This window comes from Chelonia mydas, chromosome 15, assembly GCF_015237465.2.
Source record: "Chelonia mydas isolate rCheMyd1 chromosome 15, rCheMyd1.pri.v2, whole genome shotgun sequence".
NCBI classification, from domain to species: Eukaryota; Metazoa; Chordata; order Testudines; family Cheloniidae; genus Chelonia; species Chelonia mydas.
Genome location: NC_057856.1, coordinates 26,708,339 through 26,729,691, shown reverse-complemented (window position 1 = coordinate 26,729,691; position 21,353 = coordinate 26,708,339). Strand labels below are relative to the sequence as shown.

The window sequence follows — 21,353 nt, the reverse complement described above, 5'->3', positions numbered from 1 at the left end:
ATATTAGTTGGGGGTGATAGGGGGAAGGGGCTTATAGTTCTTTAAAAAGTATTAACTATTCTAATTTGTGCTGGTAAACTTCACATACTGATAAATAACTTCTACTTGGCTGCATGAATCTACCTTACTTTTTGTCCGTATTTCTTCTTGTTTGTGATTGGTTTGTTTTATTTCACACATCAGACCATTTACACTTTCAGTCCATCTCTCTCATCCATAGAGTTTCCCTGTTCATTTTACCCACTGCATCTTCTCTGCTCATCCTTGGTAGAAGATACTGGCAGCACGGCCTGCATGTGGCATCCTCCTCTTGTGCTGGCATGTGATGGTGGCACTGTTGTGTTCTCTTCCTTTCCTTTTTACTAACAGACGCAGACCAAACTGGAGCATGCCCGCATTAAGGAGCTTGAACAGAGCCTGCTCTTTGAAAAGACCAAAGCTGACAAACTCCAGAGGGAGTTAGAAGACACTAGGGTAATGGTTTTCACTATTTAAATGAACAAGACCTATTTGTAACGTGGAGGATTTCTGATCACACAGTCTGCGGGGTATAATGGATATTGAAGAGAGTGCCTGTCTTCTGCCATATTCTTTTATAGAAAGTAGCCAAGAAGGACACTACTAAAACGACTACTACATTTTGACTTTTTGTTACATTTTTATTATATATAGTTCTACAAAGGAATCCAGGTAAGATCTCTTCAAAATGGAAAGATATCACTTGACTACAGGTGCAAAGCGGCAAACAAAGTTGTGGATCTATTTATGAAAGTATTCAGCAGTTCACTTGTAGCAGATAGTGAGGTTCTTTATGCTCCGAAAGAAATGCTGACTTGCTGTGAATAGAGAGGTGTTCTCATTTAATTTACTCAAATTCTTCCAGTCTGAAGGTTTTTGGGGGATGGAGCAATCTGGACCTTATGTACAGGTTGTAACATTGGGTGCTTATTTTGCTGACCAGTGTGTACTGTGGCCATACAGTTTGTTTGTTTGTTCTCCGTTGGTATGGTCCTTCCATAGGGAACCCAGTGGCACTAGTTACATATTCTGCTTACATCCGATTTTTTTTTTAATGCCCTTGTTAGAAAGGTGAAGAAGTTCTACATGTGCAGAGACTTGAAACAATGTTAGTATCTTTCTACCAAGAACCATATTAATCTCTCCTCTAGAAAGATGCTAACCCTGTGTCAAATTTCAGCTGAGACAGATCCTATATGACTAGATTAGTTGACCCCAGTACTCCCTTTGCAGGTGTGTTTAGCAGAGTGTAATAGTACTTTATCGTACCAATGTGGTCTCAGAAGTCCAGAACCATGAAGAATGGAAATAGCTTCCAAGTTCCATATTTGGATGCCTTTGCACATATGAAAAAATGACATTTTTTATTTTGTGCTTGAAGGAATGACTTGCTTATGGTTTCTAAGCCTAAAGCATTCCAGTAATTTGAAATGACTCTGGTCAGCCTACAGCTCTGATTACTCCCCATTGATTTAGATTATTTTAAATAACAATGCATATTATGCATTGTAATGAATGTCAGTGATTTGACATTCATTGTTCTTAATGTGCTTGCAAGTGATCCAATCAGCTTTCTTCTACGACAATATAAAGCATGTTGATTTCATTTAAACTGATCATTTTCTCCACACCAGAAAGTGCCACATGTAATTAAAACAGAATGACAGGCAAACAGTAACCACACCATTAACGACAATGTACTGTTTACTAGTTATTTTTTTTCAAGCAAGGAAGGGAATTTGAGTGGGAAGAATATAGATGTGGATAGCTATTAGCCCTCTGCCATACATCTAATAAGAACCTATGTAATCCCCACACTTGCCTAGCAAAAATAGTTTGTGTTTTTGGATGCTAAAGATTAATAAGATGACTTTCTCCTATCAATCTGAAGTTTTAACTTTAGTATTTGCAGAAGTCCAGTAAGGTCTCTGTTTTCTGACAGGAAGTATATTCTATAGATTCCTACTCTTTGTTTATAAAGCTGTAGAGATGGATTGCTTTTATGTAGCAGGAAATAATCTTCTAAATGTATAGTAATCCAATAACTTTTATTTGGATGGGAGTAATGGATCCAAATTTTCATGATTTAGAGGCACTTGCGAAACTGAGGAATCTTAAAACTCCCACAGATGAATTACAGTTAATATTACTTGCAGCATGTGCATGGTATCATAGCATTCAAATATCTCGCACTGAGAGGGGATTCTTCAAAACTTGCTAAACCTGAGCCCAATTTGTAAGCATCTTGGCACCTCTGGTTAACTGACCATCAGTTAGCAGATGCAACACAAGCCAGTTGCTTTTTCTTTGGGGGGAAGAAAAGAAACCTCTCTACAGGGAATGAATTCTGCTTGGCTGGAGAGCTTCCTGTTGATTGAGGTTTTTTCCCCACCTGTCAGGTCCTTACTATTCTCAAAGAAACTGAGGAACTTTGGCTCTTTTCTAGACCCCAGGAAGGCAAAAGTGAAACTACACAGAAGAGAAAAAGGTGTGTCTGGTTCATTTTTGTCATTCTGCATCACTATGGTGATGGACCAGACTAGTACAGGAGCATACAGCTATGCGTTCCTTTAACATGAGATTCAGTAGAGACCGAGCAACTCCCAGTACCTAAAGGGCCCTTCTGTGCCAGGGTTTATGTCACGCTACGGGGGGACTTCATCTGTGCCCAGTCCATTGCTGGGGTCCATGCTAGTGGATCCTAGGCAAAATTTGGGACATGTGTTTGTGGGGAGAAGAGGGTGCGTATTTTTTTTGTAGAAATATAGTTGTTGCTCCACTCCAGCAAACTGCCCACACAGGGCCTAAAACCTCAGACTTTTTGGCAACAATCAGTCAAAATTATTTGTATTTACAAAAGAGAAGATGCAAAGCCTACAACTATAGGACAGGTTAGTAAGAATCGTGTATGTTGGCCATATTGTATCCTCGCTATTGTTGGCCATTCTCAGCAGACACCTCAGCATGACTGACCAAATTGTGCTAAAAAAATAAGTCTGGTAAAATATTACCAGAAAGTCAATGACTATGTGACAAAAGGTCATAAATCTTCCATTACATGATAGGAGTCTAGGTCACCTGTTGCAAGACATCACTGTTTATGAATTTCCTTGTTCCTAAATTCCTCTCACATGTACACATCAATGCTGGGTTGAGAAGCCCTTGTTGATGGCTTCAGTGTTCATGCAATCTTGTAGCTGGAGAAGACAAGCCCTCAGTAACTGAGAGATGAGAATAACCTTAAAATACACTACAGCTGTTCAGAATGTAGTATCAAATATTTGATGAGAACCTGTAAAACTGGTCCAAGAGGTGATAAGTGAGCTCAGCCCTCTATGTGAAGAATTCCACCTGGCATAGAAATGAACCAATTAACACCAGCTGTATTATGATGTTCCTTGCAATGCAAAGGAAAATATTTCAAGGCTAGTTGGTGTATCCTTTAAAGATAGTCTGTGAATCAAGCAGCTGGCAGTTGTCTTCATCCTTCTCCTCAAACTGAAAAGCCTTGAGAGAGCTGGTTTGCTGAGGTTCTTGAGGAACTATCATTTTTCTGCATTAGAAAATTACTCATCATAGCAGTTTCTGTTTTAGTTGTAGGGGGGCAAGGAGTAGGGTTTCCAACTGTCTAATCACACAAACCTAAACACACTTGCCCTGCCCCATTCCTTCTCCAAGGCCCCGCCTCCCATTCATTCCAACCCCCATCCCTCTGTCACTAGCTCTCCCTCACCCTCGCAGGCAGGGGGTTGGGGTATGGGCTGAGGGGTTCGGAGTATGAAGGTGCTCCGGGCTGAGCCTGGGGCAGGGAGTTGGGGTGCAGGATGGGTTTTGGGGTGTGGGCTCTGGAAGGGAGTTTGGATGTGGGAGGGGGCTGAGGGAGGAGGTTCGGGGTACAGGTTCTGGGAGGGAATTTGGGTGTGGAAGGGGGCTCAGGGATGGGGGAGGGGGTTTGGGGTGCAGGCTCTGGGAGGGAGTTTGGGTGTGGGAGGGGGCTCAGGGATAGGGCAGGGGGTTGGGGTGCGGGCTCCAGCCAGGTGCTGCTTACCTCGGGTGGCTCCCGGAAGCGGTGGCAGGGCCAGCAGCGGCTCCTAGATGCAGAGGCAGCCAGGGGGTCTCTGCAGGCTGCCCCTGCCTGCAGGCACCACCCCTGCTGCTCTCATGGGCCACGGTTCCCCATTCCTGGCCAATAGGAGCTGCAGAGTAGGTGCTCAGGACGGGGGCAACGCGCAAAGAACCCCTGCCCGCCCCTGCACCTAGGAGCTGCTGCTGGACATGCCAGCCGCTTCCAGAAGCGGCATGGATCCAGGGTGGGTAGGGAGCCTGCCTTAGCCCCACTGTGCTGCCAACCTAACTTTTAGCAACCTAAAATCTCCTGGATTGGCTTCAGTAGCCTCTGGGAGATTGAGCCCAATTCCGGGAGATTCCCGGCCAAACTGGGAGGGTTAGAAACCCTAGGAAGGAGTGATGGTTTGTTTTTCCCTTATCTCTCATCTATTTGGCCATCTTTTCCTTTGACAAAGTGAGCTTTGGTCTAAGAGAGTCATTGAAACAGTTATCTAATATGCTGTACATTTTCTTCATTGTTCATGGGGCAGGATTTTGTTGATTAGATTCTGCAATGATACATACCAGCTTTAATAGGTTATGTGAAAGCCAGTCATTTAACTTATTAAACACTTCCTCAAGATATTGCTGCCTTAATAATATATCCTAGATAGACTGCAAGGTTATCAGTTGTTCCGTCAAGATAACAACTTCCAAATATCCTTGCTTATTCCACTTACTGTTTTATAGTAAGCAGTTCTTCTTCTTTAGCTTTCAAATTTCTTTCCTGACCTATGTCCCAGTACATACTGCAAAATATATTGCTGTTAATGGGTTATGTGGGAGAGGTTTAAAACACATTATGGTTTTGTTCTTGAGGTCATAGATGGAATAATATAAAACAAAGAGTGGGATCTGTACAAAATACTTAAAAAGAATAATTTCAGGTAAGTAATATCTTTAATCTTGATGTTGATAATACAAGGAGGAGCGGAGACAGTAATTTCCTGATCAGGAACCAATGGTTTTGTGATGCTTTTGCATGTCACAGGCTTAATTCTTTAACCCTTCTTTGGCATTCTGAGAAAGGCCTTGGGTAGTGTAAGAATAATTTTTAAAGACAGTCTGGGGATAGATGCAATGGGATTTTCAAGTATTGGTACATCTAGACCAAATAAATATATTTGCATTTTTCTGTTAGCTTCAAAACCAATATGAATGGTATAAGGAAGCAATTATCAGGACAAATGAAGACTGCAAACTCTCCACCCTTCATCATTCCACTTTAAATTCGTCCGTAGAAGCATTTTGCTAACCCGTGGTAACCTATATACATGCTGCGATTGTAAACTTTTGCCTAACAATTTTTTTTCTTTTAACAGCTAACTTCAGAAAGGGAGGTTAAATACATTCTGGCTTAAATAAAAGTTATAGGGGTGTAAACATAGGTAGTAGTTCTTTTATTTTAAAAGAAAGGAAATAATTTAAAAAGTAAACAAAATCAAGTATATTAGATTGTCTTGGTTCATAGATTTCCATGTAAAGCAAACATTTGTTCTTATTTATGCTCCGTGAGCTACCTCAGTAGGAATAGGAATTTGGATTAGACTAGATCTGATTTTGGCCAGTTATTGTCAAAAAGGTTGGTATGGATATACTAATGAGGTTAATTTGTAATAATTGAAGATTTTTCTTGAGACTTAAAAATCTTTTCATGCTTTTATATATGGTGTAACTATTTCTCTTTTTAAAATGCTGTTGATCATAGGTGGCCACAGTATCCGAAAAATCTCGCATCATGGAACTAGAAAGAGATCTAGCATTACGGGTGAAGGAAGTAGCTGAGCTCCGAGGGAGATTAGAGTCTAGTAAGCTAGTCAGCGATGTGGACAGTTCTCTCTCACTGCTACAAGAAATAAGTTCTTTGCAAGAAAAAGTGGCAGAAATTAGCAAAGAACATCAGAGTGAAATAAATTCACTAAAAGAGAAGTTTGGAATTGGTGAAGAATCTTATCGGAAGGAGATCAAAGCACTTTCAGCTTCACATGAAAGAATTGCAAAAGAAAATGAGTTGTTGAAAACTAAGCTTGATTTTGCCAATAAGGAGAATTCAGATGTGACAGAGCTGTGGAAATCAAAGCTGGAATCTGCTATTGCTTTACATCAGCAAGCAATGGAAGAACTAAAGGTTTCATTCAGCAAAGGTGTTGGGGCTCAGACTGCTGAATTTGCAGACCTAAAGACCCAGGTTGAGAAAATGAGATTAGAGCATCAAAATGAAACATCAAATTTAAAACTAAAACAAGAAAACGAAAGATCTCAGCATATGAAAGAGATTGAAGCTCTGAAAGCGAAGCTATTGGAACTCACTGAGGAGAGAGAGCGAAGCCTGGAAAGCCTGAAGACCAAACTAGAAAGTGCAGAAGATCAACATCTAGTAGAAATGGAAGACGCTTTAAACAAATTACAGGAAGCTGAAATAAAGGTAAAGGAGCTAGAGGTACTGCAAGCCAAGTGCAATGAACAAACCAAAGTTATTGATAGTTTAACAACACAGATCAAAGTTGCTGAAGAAAAGATTTTGGACCTTGATACGCTTCAGAAAGCCAATTCTGAAGGTAAATTGGAAATCCAGAAACTTAGCAAGCAGCTTGAGGCAGCTGAGAAACTGATACAAAACCTAGAGACTGAAAAGATTGATGGGAGTAGCAAGGTTTGTATCAACATCCATCTTTTTACTTTAATTTGTTTTATTTTAATTTACATTTCTACCTTTTTTATCTACAATCATGAGCTCATCAGAGAGGGGAAGATAGTCTTAGGAGGGACAGTATATTTTTTTAATCATCTGAAGAGGTTTAGAGAAACTGTCCACTACATCTAATCTGGAAGGCTGTATCTTGTCTTGTAGGGTTGTGGTTTGGGTAGAGGTGTGTGGGTCGTGCCCCCATAGAAGTTCTTTCTTGCTGTGAACTTATGAACCCTGTAACCTCTGCTCTGAGAGCTGTGTTGGGGCACTCGTGGTCCTAGTAAGCAAGAAGAATCCATGTATTTATCGATGTGTAATAAGTTAAATAGTGGATGTATTGAGATTAAGTGATGTGTGACTCTAGGAAAATCTCTTGCCTCTCTGATAAACATATTGAGTTGCACAGAGGTTTCCTCACATTCCTCATACTGTTTCTAAAAGCCTAGGAAGAGCGTGTACTGCTTTGAAGGGGGTCTTGTGGTTAAGGGACAGGACATGGAGTCATGAGATGAGTTCTGTTCCTCGTCTTCCCACAAACGTTATGTGTGATCTTGGACAAGTCATTTCACTTCTGTGTCTTGAGTTCTGTCTGGGGCACAGTCAGAATAAGTGGAGCGTTTAATGCCTGTGAGACTAGTGCAGGGAGCTATAAGTAATCACCTCATCAATGTGAAATACAGTGGCCTCTGGAATTCATCTCCCTTTAGATAGAGAGAGGAGGGATGAAGGAGAGACTCCTTAGCCCTTAATTATCCAGGAGTGGAAAACTGATTGGATGAATAACTATTTTCCCTTTCTCCCTCCTACTAGCCAGGAAGGGGGAAGAGGCAAGGGAAAAGGTGCTGTATCTAACGGGCCAGGGAAAGCCATAAAATCACAGTGAGACAAGCTGATGGGGCATCTCTACATGATGATGATGTTGTGTGAAACAGCATCATCACATGAAATGTCTTGAAGCAAAGATTGCCACACTATGTGTGTCTCGGTGATTTTTCTGGCGCTCAGGCCAGTAACTGACAAAATGGCTCTGTAGTTGAATATCACTATATTATACAGGTGGAAGATTATTCTGCTACTGTAGTTTGGAATGAAGGGAGTGAAATGTAGTGTCTGGGCTCTTTCCCCTTCACACAAGATTTGTCAAGTCAGCTCTGTGATCATAAAGAAAAAGTAATGAGGCCACTTTCCTAAACCTCTCCACAAATGGTGCCAAAAAATTGGACTTACATGGACTTTCGGCATGATTTTCAGAGATCATGTCGAGCATCCACAGTTCCCATGAAAGTCAGTGGGTGGTGCAGGTGCTCAATATCTTTGGAAATCATGCCAGCAATATGTAATATTCAATACAGTCAGTTATAAGGTGCTTACTAAATATTCCAGTAAGAAACGTTCTGTTGATGCAATAAGCACAATTTAAAACACTTGAATATACCCAAAATGTCTAGCATTAAAGAATGTTTGCAGCATAATTCTGAGAGAACTAAATTTAGACTACTTTCAAATCACAAGGATTGTCTCAAACTTATTCCAAGATGCAGTTTAATACTGTGGTGCAGCCTGCAGTGGAAATCAGCTATATTCAGTTAACACACAACATTTTTCCTTCAGCTTTTGTTCACGTTTTTTTAATTTTTCTACATATGATGGTTTGAACATTCTAGTTATTTCCTTGAAGCTCAAGATTTTATGTTCTTCATGTTTTCATTCATGTTTGTAATTTTTGTTTTACTCCATCTAATCCACCCTGCCAGGCTAGTAATCTGGCCAAAGAACTGCAGGGCAAAGAGCAAAAGCTTCTTGACCTGGACAAAAACTTGGGTGCAGTAAATCAAGTTAAAGATTCTTTGGAAAAAGAGCTTCAACTTTTGGTGAGTAATTCTCAGAAATCTTTTCTGTACCCATTGGGTTCTCTTTGAGCTTTTTAGGGGGAAATCGTCACTATTATCCAAGGGTCAAATGTAACAGTCCTTACTCCAGCAAAAATCTCAGTCATTTCAAATGGACTTTTGTCAAAGTAAAGAATGCAGGCTTTGAGTCCAAGTGCTTTGTATATCGGATTTCAAAATGAAAAGTACAATAAGATTAACTTTTACTTTATCAAGTTGTTGCCTAAGCAGAGCTCAGCTGTTACTGGTTTACAGTTAAAACATTGAGCCAGATCGAATACATCGTATAACACATTTTTAGTATAGTCATTAAGGTAGGTATAATCCTTTTTCATTATAAGTGCTATATGAGTTAACTCTACTTCACTGTGTTATTTACAAGTAGCTTTTGAATAACAAATTTTCACTTCCTTCTTGTTTTGCAACATAATAATTAAAATTTCTCAGTGTTCTACATTTGGGCTAGCTCCTGCTGCGATTATCCCAGCCTTAGGAGGAAGCAAGATGTGTGTGTGTCTCAGTCTTTCTATGTGGTCTTTCTAAGGCCATTGCTGTGTTTTATTATGTTGATTAAAGAGCCCCAGTATTTTATCTATCTCTGTATCCTGGTCTTTCCTCAGATGTTGCTAACTTTCCATCTCTTCCTGCCATTATGGATGGAGGAGGGAGGGATAGCTCAGTGGTTTGAGCATTGGCCTGCTAAACCCAGGGTTGTGAGTTCAATCCTGGAGGGGGCCATTTAGGGATCTGGGGCAAAAATTGGGGATTGGTCCTGCTTTGAGCAGGGGGTTGGACTAGATGAGCTCCTGAGGTCCCTTCCAACCCTGATATTCTATGAAAAGGCTGGCATGAGATTGGCCACAAGGCTGCATGGGGCCCTTCAAACAGCAAGTCCACCACAGCCTGTGAGCTAAAGTTTATAACTTTCTAAAATCGAGGTCCAGGGGCCCGCTACACTTTCGAGACCCGTAAACCACGTCTCCCGTACAGAGCTGAGCTGCTGCTGTACCGCTGTCCTAGTTTACAAAGAAGCTCCCTTTGCTGCCTAGGGGACCCCCTTTCAAACGAAAATGGGGAGACTGTTTTTTTCTTTTACTTCCCTGTGTTGCCAAGTTCACAATAGACTATAAATTACAAGTCAAAAATGTATAATACACCTATGGCAGTAGTGGGTCTTTATCAAATCAGGAAGTGAAAAAAATAGTAACACTACTTTTAATGAAGTTCATATTGAATAATAGTGTGTCATTACCAGATAGTTAAAACTTGTCTTGGGTTTTCATTCCCTTCTAGAAAGGCAAGTTTACTTGTGCTGCTGAAGAGGCGGAAAGCGTTCAAAAATCTATGCAAGGTATGTTTCCCTAGAATTGAAATGCATCCTCTCAAAACCCGCTGGAAAAAAATGGTGCTGAAAAAATTTCTTCAAGAGCCTAAAGGCTATATTTGTTAATTTAGCAGGATTTGTCTTGGCAACTAGGAATAAAACAGGATGTTTTGCCGCCTCCTTGTTTGATTTGAGTAGTATGAATTCCTTGTAAAATTAGGGTTTCTTTAACAAGATGAGCCACAATAACTGGGGAATTAACTTTATCTTTTAAATATCATTTTGTTTCCATAGAAACTATTAAAAAACTGAACCAAAAAGAAGAGCAATTTGCACTCATTTCCTCAGAACTGGATCAGTTAAAATCTAATTTGACAGGTAAGGAAATGACAAAACTGAAGGGTTTGAAATGTGCCATCAGCTTTATGCTTTCATGCCACCTTGCTGCTCTTAGCACATGGTGATGACTAATACCCGCATAGTGGCAGACACTGTGTCTGCAAACTAACGTTGGGAAGCTAGAAAGTCAGATTCCTGTTTGAACCAAGCCCTAGTCCTAAGCTAAAACAAAACACATCATTAGTGTGAAATGTAAACACAACTGAAAAACTATATATAGGGACACTGCAAATTGACCATGGCAAGGAAGTAATGGTAAAGTATTTCCTGGCTCAGCTAGCTTCCTGGTTGAACCTTTGTTGCTTAAGTCCATTCCAGGGATCTGGTTAAAGCTTTGCATTAGTAATTTATCTGCTTTAATGGTACAAACAACATACATACAAAAATGTGTTAATATTGCAACTGATCTAAGTTGATTATTAGTGGAGATGCTCCAGGGTGGAGGCTGGGAAATGAGGATGACGCACTCAGGGTACGGCTGACAGCAGAGAGTAAGCAATGTGTAGCTATGCCTCAGTGAAAACCAGGATGTGCCTACTCTGCAGTATATAGCTACATGCATCATTGAAAGGCTCTGGCAGTGGGATACTGTGACAGTCTGTATCCCTATGTTCACCTGATGAAGTGAGCAGTTAAGCAACCGAAGCCGTGCCTTTTTAATAGAAAGTTCAGGGTCTTAACAGATCATTCACCATTGATCTGGTTAAACAGAACTAAAGGCTCAAATTCCAAACTGCTACACTGGGGTCTCATACTACCAGAATTTGATATGGAAATTGTGCACATAAAGGGAAAAGAAAACATGGTGGCAGATGCCATGTCCAGGAAAGAGGGCCCTGACCTACTGTCTACAGGTGAGCCCGTGGGTAACCCTCCTGCAGCTTTGTAAAGGGGGAGGTGTGACAGTCTATATCCCTATGTTCACCCTTTTTACAAAACTATAATGGATTTTATACAAAATACGCCTTGTGAGGTACCATTTGAAAACTCATAATGTGCTGATCATTATTGTCCTGGGAAAATGTGTGGCAACATTGTATGTAAAGTTATAAGATTCTACTGTATAACATTACTGAGACATATTCCAAGTTTAGAAAAACACACATCCCAGCGTGGAGAATTGAGGGGACACAGGTCCATCAGTCCAGATTGTACCCTGGGTAATTCCACGGATATTACACTGGCTAAAATATCAGTGGAGATGGGGGAGGCACAGCTTGGTCATGTAGAGAACTGTGTAGGGTACATACCCTACAGGTTCAGGCATGTGTTTACTTGCCTGAAGAGTGGCTCACCATCTACACTGCTACATATAGCTATGCTGGGGGCGTATAGTGTATCCATTCTACACACTGCCATAAGGAGCGTGCAGTGTAGGGGTACCGTTAGTGTGTTCATGAAATGCAACATGTAAATGGCATGTGCCTTGTAACAGACACATAGAAAGCATTTGACAGCTCATGAAAAGAATATGAACCCTGTTTACATGTGAAGACTCCTTTTTAGTGTGGTTGTTAACTACTCCTGTGACCTTCGAGCTAGCACATCACCATCCCCTGTCTCATAACCTGTAGTACCATTTCCTGCTGTACACGTCCACCTAATCTCTCTTTACTGCAGTCTAAACTGACCTTATGTATATAAAAGAAAACCTCCTAAGCCCCGCTTCCTAGTCTCTTCCTTGGAGGTAGTCATTAGCTTGCATGTATATGGAGCCATTTTCTACAGTGACTTGATGTAGCTCTCATTGCTCCTTGTGTTTACACTGCTCTAAAGACTAGTTGGTCTAATATTCTTCCCTTGACAGCTGCATGTAACTTCAGTTAAGCGAGTATGCCCAAATGTATCTGCTGGATTTCTCTCCTAATGGTAGAGCCCAGCATCAATTTTTAACAGCCTGATACCTATAGTTAAGTGAAGCATCAACTGCAAGTTCTATTCTTGATTAATTGCTTTTCCTGTGTCTCTCCATGTACAATGTTATACTTTTCTGTTGGGAGTTTTACACCTTTCCATTACCCAAGAGCCTACAATTTACAGTCCAAACCCAAACGTGACTTTTAGTTTTGGAAGTTCAACTTGCTAATTTTATGGCACCAGGCTAACTCTGATGTTTACAGTCTCTTGTTAGCATTTAGGTGTGTTGTGCATGGCCTGTGGATTAAATTTACTAGAATATTAACTTTTTTTATGTTCAGTTATGGAGAAAAAATTGAAAGAGAGGGAAGAAAAAGAACAGCAGTTGACTGAAGCTAAAGCCAAACTCGAGAATGATATAGCAGAAATAATGAAGTCCTCGGGAGATAGTTCTTCTCAGCTGACAAAGATGAATGATGAGCTGCGGTTAAAAGAAAGGTATCCCGTTGCTGTCAGAGCATTTTCCTGCCATTTGTTCCTACATTTTTTGTCCTTTTGTAAGTAGCTATGAAAGCTCCTCCTGAAACAAATCTGATTCCCGTTGATGTGACAACAGAGCTTGTGCCATCAAATTCATTCTGTCTTAAATACTCTGTACATATATCGGATTTAAAAGACACTTGGTTTAAAAATTATTTAATAACTTCTTATTTATGTAACAACATCTGGCACTTTTGAAACTAAATGAATATACTTTTTCAGGGTTTGAGTATCATTGCATTTCTTTTAGCTTAGACACAGAAAGTAAACTATACAATTTCTGGTTCTCCTGCACAAATACAATGCATGCAACCCAAACACTGCAAGGGAATGTGTGTTTGTTTTAAACATAATTTAATGCAAACATTTCTGTTTTTGCAAAACCCTGAACTTTGGGGTCAGATTTACCCTTACATTGGTACTTTTGTGTGCATTGAATCTTGTTGTTGGTGCATTTAATTTGATAGAACATTCTGCGCACTTTTTAGTGTTTGAACAAACCTGTTTCTAAACTTCTGGTCTGTACTAAAGATTTAATAGAAGCATGCTGCAACTTAGAGAGAGCTATGTGTCTGTACGTTAGTTACATTTTCAGCAAAAAGTCATTTTGCTAATTTCTGATTTATTTATTTTTTAGAAAGCTAGAAGAACTACAAATTCAGCTTATAAAATCAGATGAGAAGTCAGCTCAGCTGCAGGAAAATATGGAACAGACAACACGTAAAGCTGAACAGAACCAGCAGGAAACACTTAAGAATCATCAGGCTGAACTGAAGAAAATGCAAGATAAATTAGTAGACCTGGTAAGAAGAACTATAGAAAAAGCTAACTAGTTATGTTGGAAAGGGTATTAAAAAACCTAGATTTCTGATTGCATTCAAATTGCTCTAAAATCTGACAGGAAAAGCAAATTGAGAAAAGCCAGAATCAGTGTAAGGATCTGCAGATGACGCATGAAAAAAACAATTCTGAGATGGTTGCTGAGCACAATGCCGCCATCAAAGGGCTTAAACAGAATCTACTGGACACAGAAGAGATGCTGAAAAGTGCAGAAGAGAAAACCAGAGACTTGGAAAAACAAGCTGAGGAGCTGAAAAAACAAGCAGAACTTGCCAAAGTATGTATGTCTTCTAAGCAAGTAATTGCTCTATTATCTCTCTCCTTACAATGACTTACTCCTTTACCGTTTAACCTAACCCATCCCTATTAACTTTGGGTTTTGGTATTCACTCAGCGAAAATTTATCGACTAGATGAAGTATTATTAAGGAAAGGACACCTACACTATTGACTACTAGATAATCTTTTTATCCATATTTTAATTTAATACAAAGTATGGTACTTAGCAATTAACTTTATATCCTCATAGATTTCTGTTTCAGTCAGAGGCAGTTGGAATTAAATTTTATTTCTCTTTAATAAGGGATTTTAAGCATCTGGATTTTAAATAATTAAGTGTACTTAGAAATATTTTCTTTACAGGCACCTTCTTACTGAAATTTTGTTTTGTAAATCAGTTCTGTGTTGTATATAATTATTTTTCCCTTAGCTTGATTTAAATAACTTTCACTGATTTTTTTCTCTGTTTCCTGGATATTGTTGCTTGCTTTCATCTCTCATTCATTGTTTATTTGCCTTAAGCCTTGTGTTATGTTACGCTTTAGCAGAATATTCAGTGTATAAATTGACACACGAAAGTTAAAGTATCTGACATATTTCTGATGTAGTATTTGAACAAATTAACCTTTTTAGGATAAGGTATCATGGGTACATTACCCATGTAGTATAAACACTATATAAAGTAACTAGAAGTCAGTATCTAGTATAGCTCCCTGGATTAACTGTAATGCAACTCATCCAGGTATTGACTAAATCTTGTTTTGTTTTCTACAGTAGCTTTTTAAAATTGCTCCATGCTTAATCTATGTACGTGGTATTATTTAAATCACTTTTTTGGGGCAGGGAGGCGTTATTGGAGCTGTCTTACTAAAAAGCCAAACTCTAGTGTGGATGAACACACAACTAGTGCATCTTTAACATAACTATCATTAATTAGTTCCACTAGGTTGTCTCACTAGCTAGTCATTGTTTTGTAATAAAAATGGCTTTAACATTTTTCAGCAGTTGAGATTACCCAGAGACTTTTGTGTGTCAGTATATACGCTTTTTGAAATTTAAACTATAATAGCTCTATTTGTCCTTAATCCATACTTCTCATTTGTCTGTTTGACTTCATTTTTGTTTCCCTTCTCCCCAACTTTATTTCTTTAGTCTTTAACTTCTGTGTTAGCATCAGCCAAAAAAGAGATTGAACTAATGTCAGACGAGATGAGGGGTTTGATATCAGAGAAGGAGATTCTGGCACAGGAGGGAAATGCTTTAAAGTTAGAGAAAGGTTCACTATTATCAAAACTACTAGAGTTGGAATCCAAGCTTATGTTGTTGCAACAAGATCAGGAAAAGCTTTGGACAATAAATGAAGAACTTGATTCAGAAAATAAAAAGATCTTAAAGGAAAAGCAAGAAGCTGAAACTAAAAGTCAACAGGAAAGCACAGAAAAGGCAGCATTAATTTCTGAGAAACGAAAGTTACTTATTGAAATAGGGACAACACAGAAAGACCTTCTAAATATAAGTAGAGAAAATGATGCTCTACACTCTTCAGAATCAGCACTGCTCCAACGGCTGGAAGAACTTCAGTCCAGCAAAGATGCTTTGGTTCTGGAATCTCAGAAGCACATTAAGGAAAGAGAAGAACTGCAGGATAATCAGAAAAAGCTTTCTGAGGAGAGTGCCACTCTTCTTAAAGACAAGGATGATGTCATCCAGAAGCTGAAAAGCTCTTATGAGGACCTGGCCAGAGATCAAAAGGAACTTTTGCAAGAATTATCTGCTCTGGCTGCAGAGAGAAATTCAGTCTTGGATAAAAATTTGGCTCTTGAAAGTACATATGTGGCCTTAAAAAATGAAAGGGATGATCTGTTGCAAAGAAGCCAGGACCTGCGATCCGAAAAGGAAGCACTCCTTAAAAGTCAGGAAGAGCTCCATGTAAGCTTAGAAACTGCTCTTAATGAGGAAAAGACCTTAAATATGAAAACTGAAGGACTGCAAGCAGAGCTAGATGCTGTGGTTAAAGAACTTAAAAAAGCTACCAAAGACAATGTAGAGTTGCAGTCCTCCCATGCTAGTCTCTCTAAGCTGCTTGAAGAGATTAAAGCCAGTAGGGAGACAACAGATTCCGAATGTATCCAGTTACTACAAGAGAAGGAAGCACTCTCTTCATCTGAGCGGAGGCTTTTGGCCGAAAGGGAGGAACTTTTAAATGAAAATAAAGCAATTGCGGAAAAGCTTGCCAAGACCTCAGAAGATGTCACCTTTGCTGAGAAAGCTCTAAATGAGAAAATAAGTCAACTGAGCAGAGAGAAGGAATTGGCTTCTCAGAAGTCAGTGAAACTTAAAAAGCAGAATGATGCCCTTCTCAAAGAAAAGGACATGTTAGAAACCAAATGTGCAGAGCTGCTCACTGAAAAACAGTCTTCTGCAAATGCACTATGTGACTTGAAAAGAAAACATGACCTGGACATCTCAGCCAAGAGAGCACTCATTCAAGAGAAGGCAAAGCTCCAGAGTGCCATGGAAAGCCTCAAGAGAGAATTGGACAAGAAAACCCAAGAAAATCAAGAACTAGTAGGGTATAACTGTGAACTTTCAAAGTGTCTGAAAGAGGCTCAGAGTGCCAAAACACTGCTAGGAAATGAACTTTCTGCTGTTTCACAAGCCAAGCAAGTCCTGATGGCTTCCTTCAAAACCTGTTCCTCCAGTAAGGAACTGTTAGCCAAAGAGAGGACTGAACTGCAAGAAGAATGTCAGAAATTAAATGAAGAGGTCAATATTATGCAGGAGAATTTAACAATAGAAAGGGAAGCTAGAAAGCTGGAAAAGGATTCATTCTTACTGGGACATGCAGAACTTCAGAACACCATCAGCTTCTTAGAGAGGGAGAAGGAGCAACTAACAGTTAAAAATAAAGAATTGCTGTCTGAGAAACAACTGCTGGTTCAGGAGAAACAAAAATCTGAATCCAAACTAGAGGAAATCGTAAAAGAAAAGGAGGTTCTCAGCACAGAGACTGATCAACTTGCCTCCAATATTGAAAAACTAAAGAGTGATTTTGCTTCCTTGACTAAATCGAAGGCGGAACTCCAGGACTTGCATGCCTGTCTCTCCAAGATCCTAGAAGATCTTCGGCATAGCCACGAGGTGACCGAATCAGAGCGAACGAAGCTGCTCCAGGAAAATGAGAGCCTGCTTGCGGAACAGAAGAATCTGACCATGATTAAAGAAGAAATCCTGAAAGAGAAGGAGAGGTTCTCTGAGGACTATTACAAACTGCATGATGAAGTCATGCTTTTAGCACAAACTAATGGTGACCTTTCAGCCAACCTACTGGTGTTACAGAACAAAAATCAGATGCTACTGGTGGAGAAGGACAAACTTGCTTTGAAACTAAAGGAAACCGAGGCTCTTCAGACACATACAGTAACACAAAAATCTGAGGTATTGAAACACATTGTTAAACCAGTCAAGTACAGTTACTAACACTGAGCACTAACTTCAATGGTTTTGATGTCTGCACTTTAATTGCACGACCAGCACTTCATCTTAATGTAGACAGACTGGAATTATCTTCCCTCTTGCTATATTACCCTGTTTGTCTCAAGTTGTCTGTAATGATGAGTGTGAAAGATCTTTTAACACCCATAATATAAAACAATTCTATGTCTAATCATAAGGAACTATGTTGTTGCTGAATGCTGTAAGAAAACAATTTTGAAACTGTGAATAAAAAGGAAAATGTTTTTTTTTCCAAATTCTATAGGAGAAATTTAACATTGGTAGAAAAAGTACTTTCTAGCTAACTGTAAATGGGCATAAATGAACATGATTTTAGACTTGGTGCTCACCTTACCTTTTTATTTTAAAAAAATTGAATAAAAAGAATATTAGTTTAAATTTACACAGTGATATAAAACAAAATCTCACTCCAGTATATGTAATTGGACAAAAGGAATTGCAAGACAATCCCCTAGCAGGCTTGGGTTTTTTTTAGAACTTTCAAAACATGTTGTAATAAATTGCCATCTGAGTGTGTTCTTTTTATTCACAGTAGTGTTTACATTCACCACCAACAGAGCAGTAAATAGAACTTTGAGCCAGACCTTGCTTGACTTATAAACTGTAAAACCACTTAAAATACGAATTTTGAGGGGCGTTTTTTAATCCCAAATACTTTCAGAATATTTTACTCCAATCTAAAGCTTTGTGTATGATCTTCAAAGATTTAATTTCACAAGGGCAAGTCATCATTGACAATGTTAAAGTAACATGTAACATTAACTTGATAGCTAAATCTTTTTTGTTCTCCTATTTTAACTTTTAGGATCCTCTCACAGCAAATTTAACACAACTCCTCTTTATAATTCCACATCTTTCTAAAAGATCAGTCTGTTGGTAGTGAATATCTATTGAACAACTATGATTATAAGATGTTTGGGGTGTTTAAGGGTAATCACAGTGGATATAATTAGGGCCATTCAGGGATTTAATGGAAAAAAATCAACCTCAATGAGGACACAAGCATGGGATTGTAATTTATTTCTGCATGGAATTCGACCTTTTAAGATCTGTTTATACTTTATGCAGCTTCAGAATGCAGATAATTTCCAGTTTAAGTTATGAAAATGAAGCTGTTTTAACATATTTGATTTAATATGGGCAAGAGCTGGCAAGTAACTGAGTTCTGCATAAAGTATACAGAATATAGTATAATGGCTGGTCTACTGCATTGGAGTGTTCCATCCAATAATAATTCTTTCTTATATTTAGGCTGCTAAAATGGCAGAAGATGCTTTGCAGGTAGTGGAGCAGGTGACCAAAGAGAAGGATGCCCTTCATCAAGAAAAGATCAATACGCTGGCCTCCTTGGAGGACTCCAGACAGACAAATCAGAAGCTGCAAAATGAAGTAACCGCTTTTAAATGTTTATATATGAAAATAGTCACAAAGTTCTTTAGAGACTTTCTGGTATTCCTTAAAATGTTCCTGTATTATAATTCATGTGAAATCTACATCCAAATAGTCAAAAGCACTACAATTTATCAGTGAATATGTGCTCTTTCAGGTACCTACACTTCCCATACAACTTTAGTCATATGTTGAGCTGGACATGTGATCACTTCCTTCTGTTAGTCTGATCTGATCTTTGCAAGTGAGAGGTTGTTTGAAACCCATTTTTTCTGTATATAACAATGACCTAAAAAGAAAAAAACTGTAGGTGCACGTTTAGTTTTTACTCTTTAGTCCAGAAGTGTTTTTTTTAAAGTGCCTAAATCAATAGGATCACAGCACAGGGGACAAGAGAAGGGGAAGGGAATATGGGGGAGTGGGGGAAAGGAGAAGAATGGGCTGAATAACCTTTGTCACTGTCTCACCACGGATCTCATCACGGCCATCTTGGCATGGGCTACTAGATAGTGTAATACATAGAGAAGCTGTGGGCACTAATATAACTTTGTAGATTACATGCTTCTTCTGCTCTAATGTGGTGTGTCCAGCTATAATTACAAATACTCTGTTACTTATATGCTCATGGACCCTGGCTCTCCAAGATACTGGAGCAGCATTTATCTACTATGATGAGAGATGCAGCATGGTACAGTAGGCAGGGCACAGATACAGAAGATCTAGGTTCTAAGCCTGGCTTCATCAGTGACTCAGTGTGTGGCCTTGGGCAAGTTGTTTACAATAACTTCTCTGTGCCTCAGTTTCCTCATCTTAAGTGGATAGTCCTTCCACGCCAATAAAAAGCACTACAGAAGTGCTAACTAATAGTAGCATTAATAATCCACAAAAGTTCTCCCCTCCTAATCTAGCCTACAAAAAGTTTTTAGCTTCTGTGCATGGTTATTAAATGATGCTCTGTGTGACCTGAAGTTTCACAGCAGCATCTTCATTTCTCCTCCTCTGATTTATGTATTATTATTTATCATTTACTATTTATTATGGTAGCACATTTAGAGGCCACTCTCAAGATTAAGGCCCTACTGTACTAGGTGCTGTACAAATACACATGAAGTTGCAATTCCTGTCCCCAAAAAGCTTGCAACCTAAGAAATACCACAGTACTTTTCATGATGATTCTGTTTCCCCCTTTTTTTAACACTGCACTGTTTTTTGGTAGTGGTGTCTTCAGTAGCACCTTAATCTCTTTTCCCCACATGTTGCCTCCAGGCTGCAGAGATTCAAATATAAACTGACTGTTTGAAATAAAAAGATGTGGGGAAATGTACTTGAGCCCACTGGCTGGTACAGGCTGTGCTGATGATTCTCTAGAATTTTCTGTCTTTAAGATAATGAGCATTTTGAATGGGAAATGCGAGGCTAACCTAATGCCATAGGCTTCTATCTAAATACAATTTTCAATGATTTCAAGGCAATGTTGATTACTTAGGAGAGATGGCATTGTTAATGCCAGAAGTGGAGTTTCTGGGTTGTTTAAAATAAAAAATCCACAATTCTATAATGCCATCGAAGTAGCTGGAGATTCTGTTACATAAGATAATGTATTACTGAGTGCTTGTGAACAGTTGAGATTTACAGTCTAAGTGCTTACATGATAGATGCAGGCACAGTAAATACTAGAAGGCTCTCTACAATTTGTGCCAAAACAACAAGATCTCTGAAAAGAATGGATTTTCCATTATTGCAAACACAACATCCAGCCTACTATTTCTCGCTGATTAAGGTACAGTAAAGCTTAACCACATGGTTAATTATGTATGTTTTTACTTAAGATCAGGGGGAAAAACCGCTATACAAATAGCACTCAATTATAATAAATCATACTGCATTAATTTTGCTAAAAACGTTGAGTTGTAGGTAAAGTGCTTACACAGGTAAGTGTTCTGTGTGAAATGTGATAGACAGATTTCTAATGTTCTTCTACTTATAATATTATCAGTTAGTCTTAAATTAACCTTTAACTTGCTATGCTGCTGGAATTGCATTGAACATAGTTAGGTTTGTTACACTTTTGTTAGTCAAATACTTCCCTGTGCAGACAGACTAATTTAACTCTTCACTCACCAAGACTTAAAAATAAAAAAGTGCAACAGTTCAAAACATCAGGCCTCCATTTTCACAAGTGCTTGACTATTTATTTACAAACATTTCATTTGAAAATTATGATTCCATGAATTTTTAACAAGATTTCCTTCCCTCCCCCCAAGCTGGACAAACTTAAACAAAACAGCCTGAAAAACGAAGAGGAACTTAACAAGTCAAAAGAACTTCTAAATCTGGAGAACAAGAAAATGGAAGAATTTAGAAAAGAAGTGTAAGTATTTAAATGTTTGTTGAGCCTTTGAACTCTTCCATAGTTATTCTGTGTGAGTATGTAGCAGTTAACTTTCATAAATGAGTCTTTTTACCAGTTCATCTACAGTATCCTCATTTATAAAACAGGGGTACTT

At 38.9% G+C, this 21,353-nt stretch overlaps 1 protein-coding gene across 12 annotated transcripts in view; it reads left to right on the top strand.

Annotated features, from left to right (window-relative positions):
• The window catches only part of CLIP1 (CAP-Gly domain containing linker protein 1), a 114,285-nt gene that overhangs the window by 69,743 nt on the left and 23,189 nt on the right, over positions 1–21,353 (top strand). For 5 of the 12 annotated variants that reach the window (XM_037878524.2, XM_027820833.3, XM_037878528.2 and 2 more), the window contains 10 exons: positions 370–474; positions 5,834–6,778; positions 8,569–8,685; positions 9,997–10,054; positions 10,322–10,405; positions 12,625–12,781; positions 13,461–13,626; positions 13,725–13,940; positions 18,709–18,846; positions 21,111–21,217. In XM_037878524.2, coding sequence (XP_037734452.1) covers positions 370–474; positions 5,834–6,778; positions 8,569–8,685; positions 9,997–10,054; positions 10,322–10,405; positions 12,625–12,781; positions 13,461–13,626; positions 13,725–13,940; positions 18,709–18,846; positions 21,111–21,217 — 2,093 coding nt within the window. Of the gene's footprint in view, positions 1–369; positions 475–5,833; positions 6,779–8,568; positions 8,686–9,996; positions 10,055–10,321; positions 10,406–12,624; positions 12,782–13,460; positions 13,627–13,724; positions 13,941–15,093; positions 17,380–18,708; positions 18,847–21,110; positions 21,218–21,353 lie in introns of all 12 variants that reach the window. The other 7 variants (XM_037878520.2, XM_043529740.1, XM_037878521.2 and 4 more) reach the window with 3 other exon arrangements.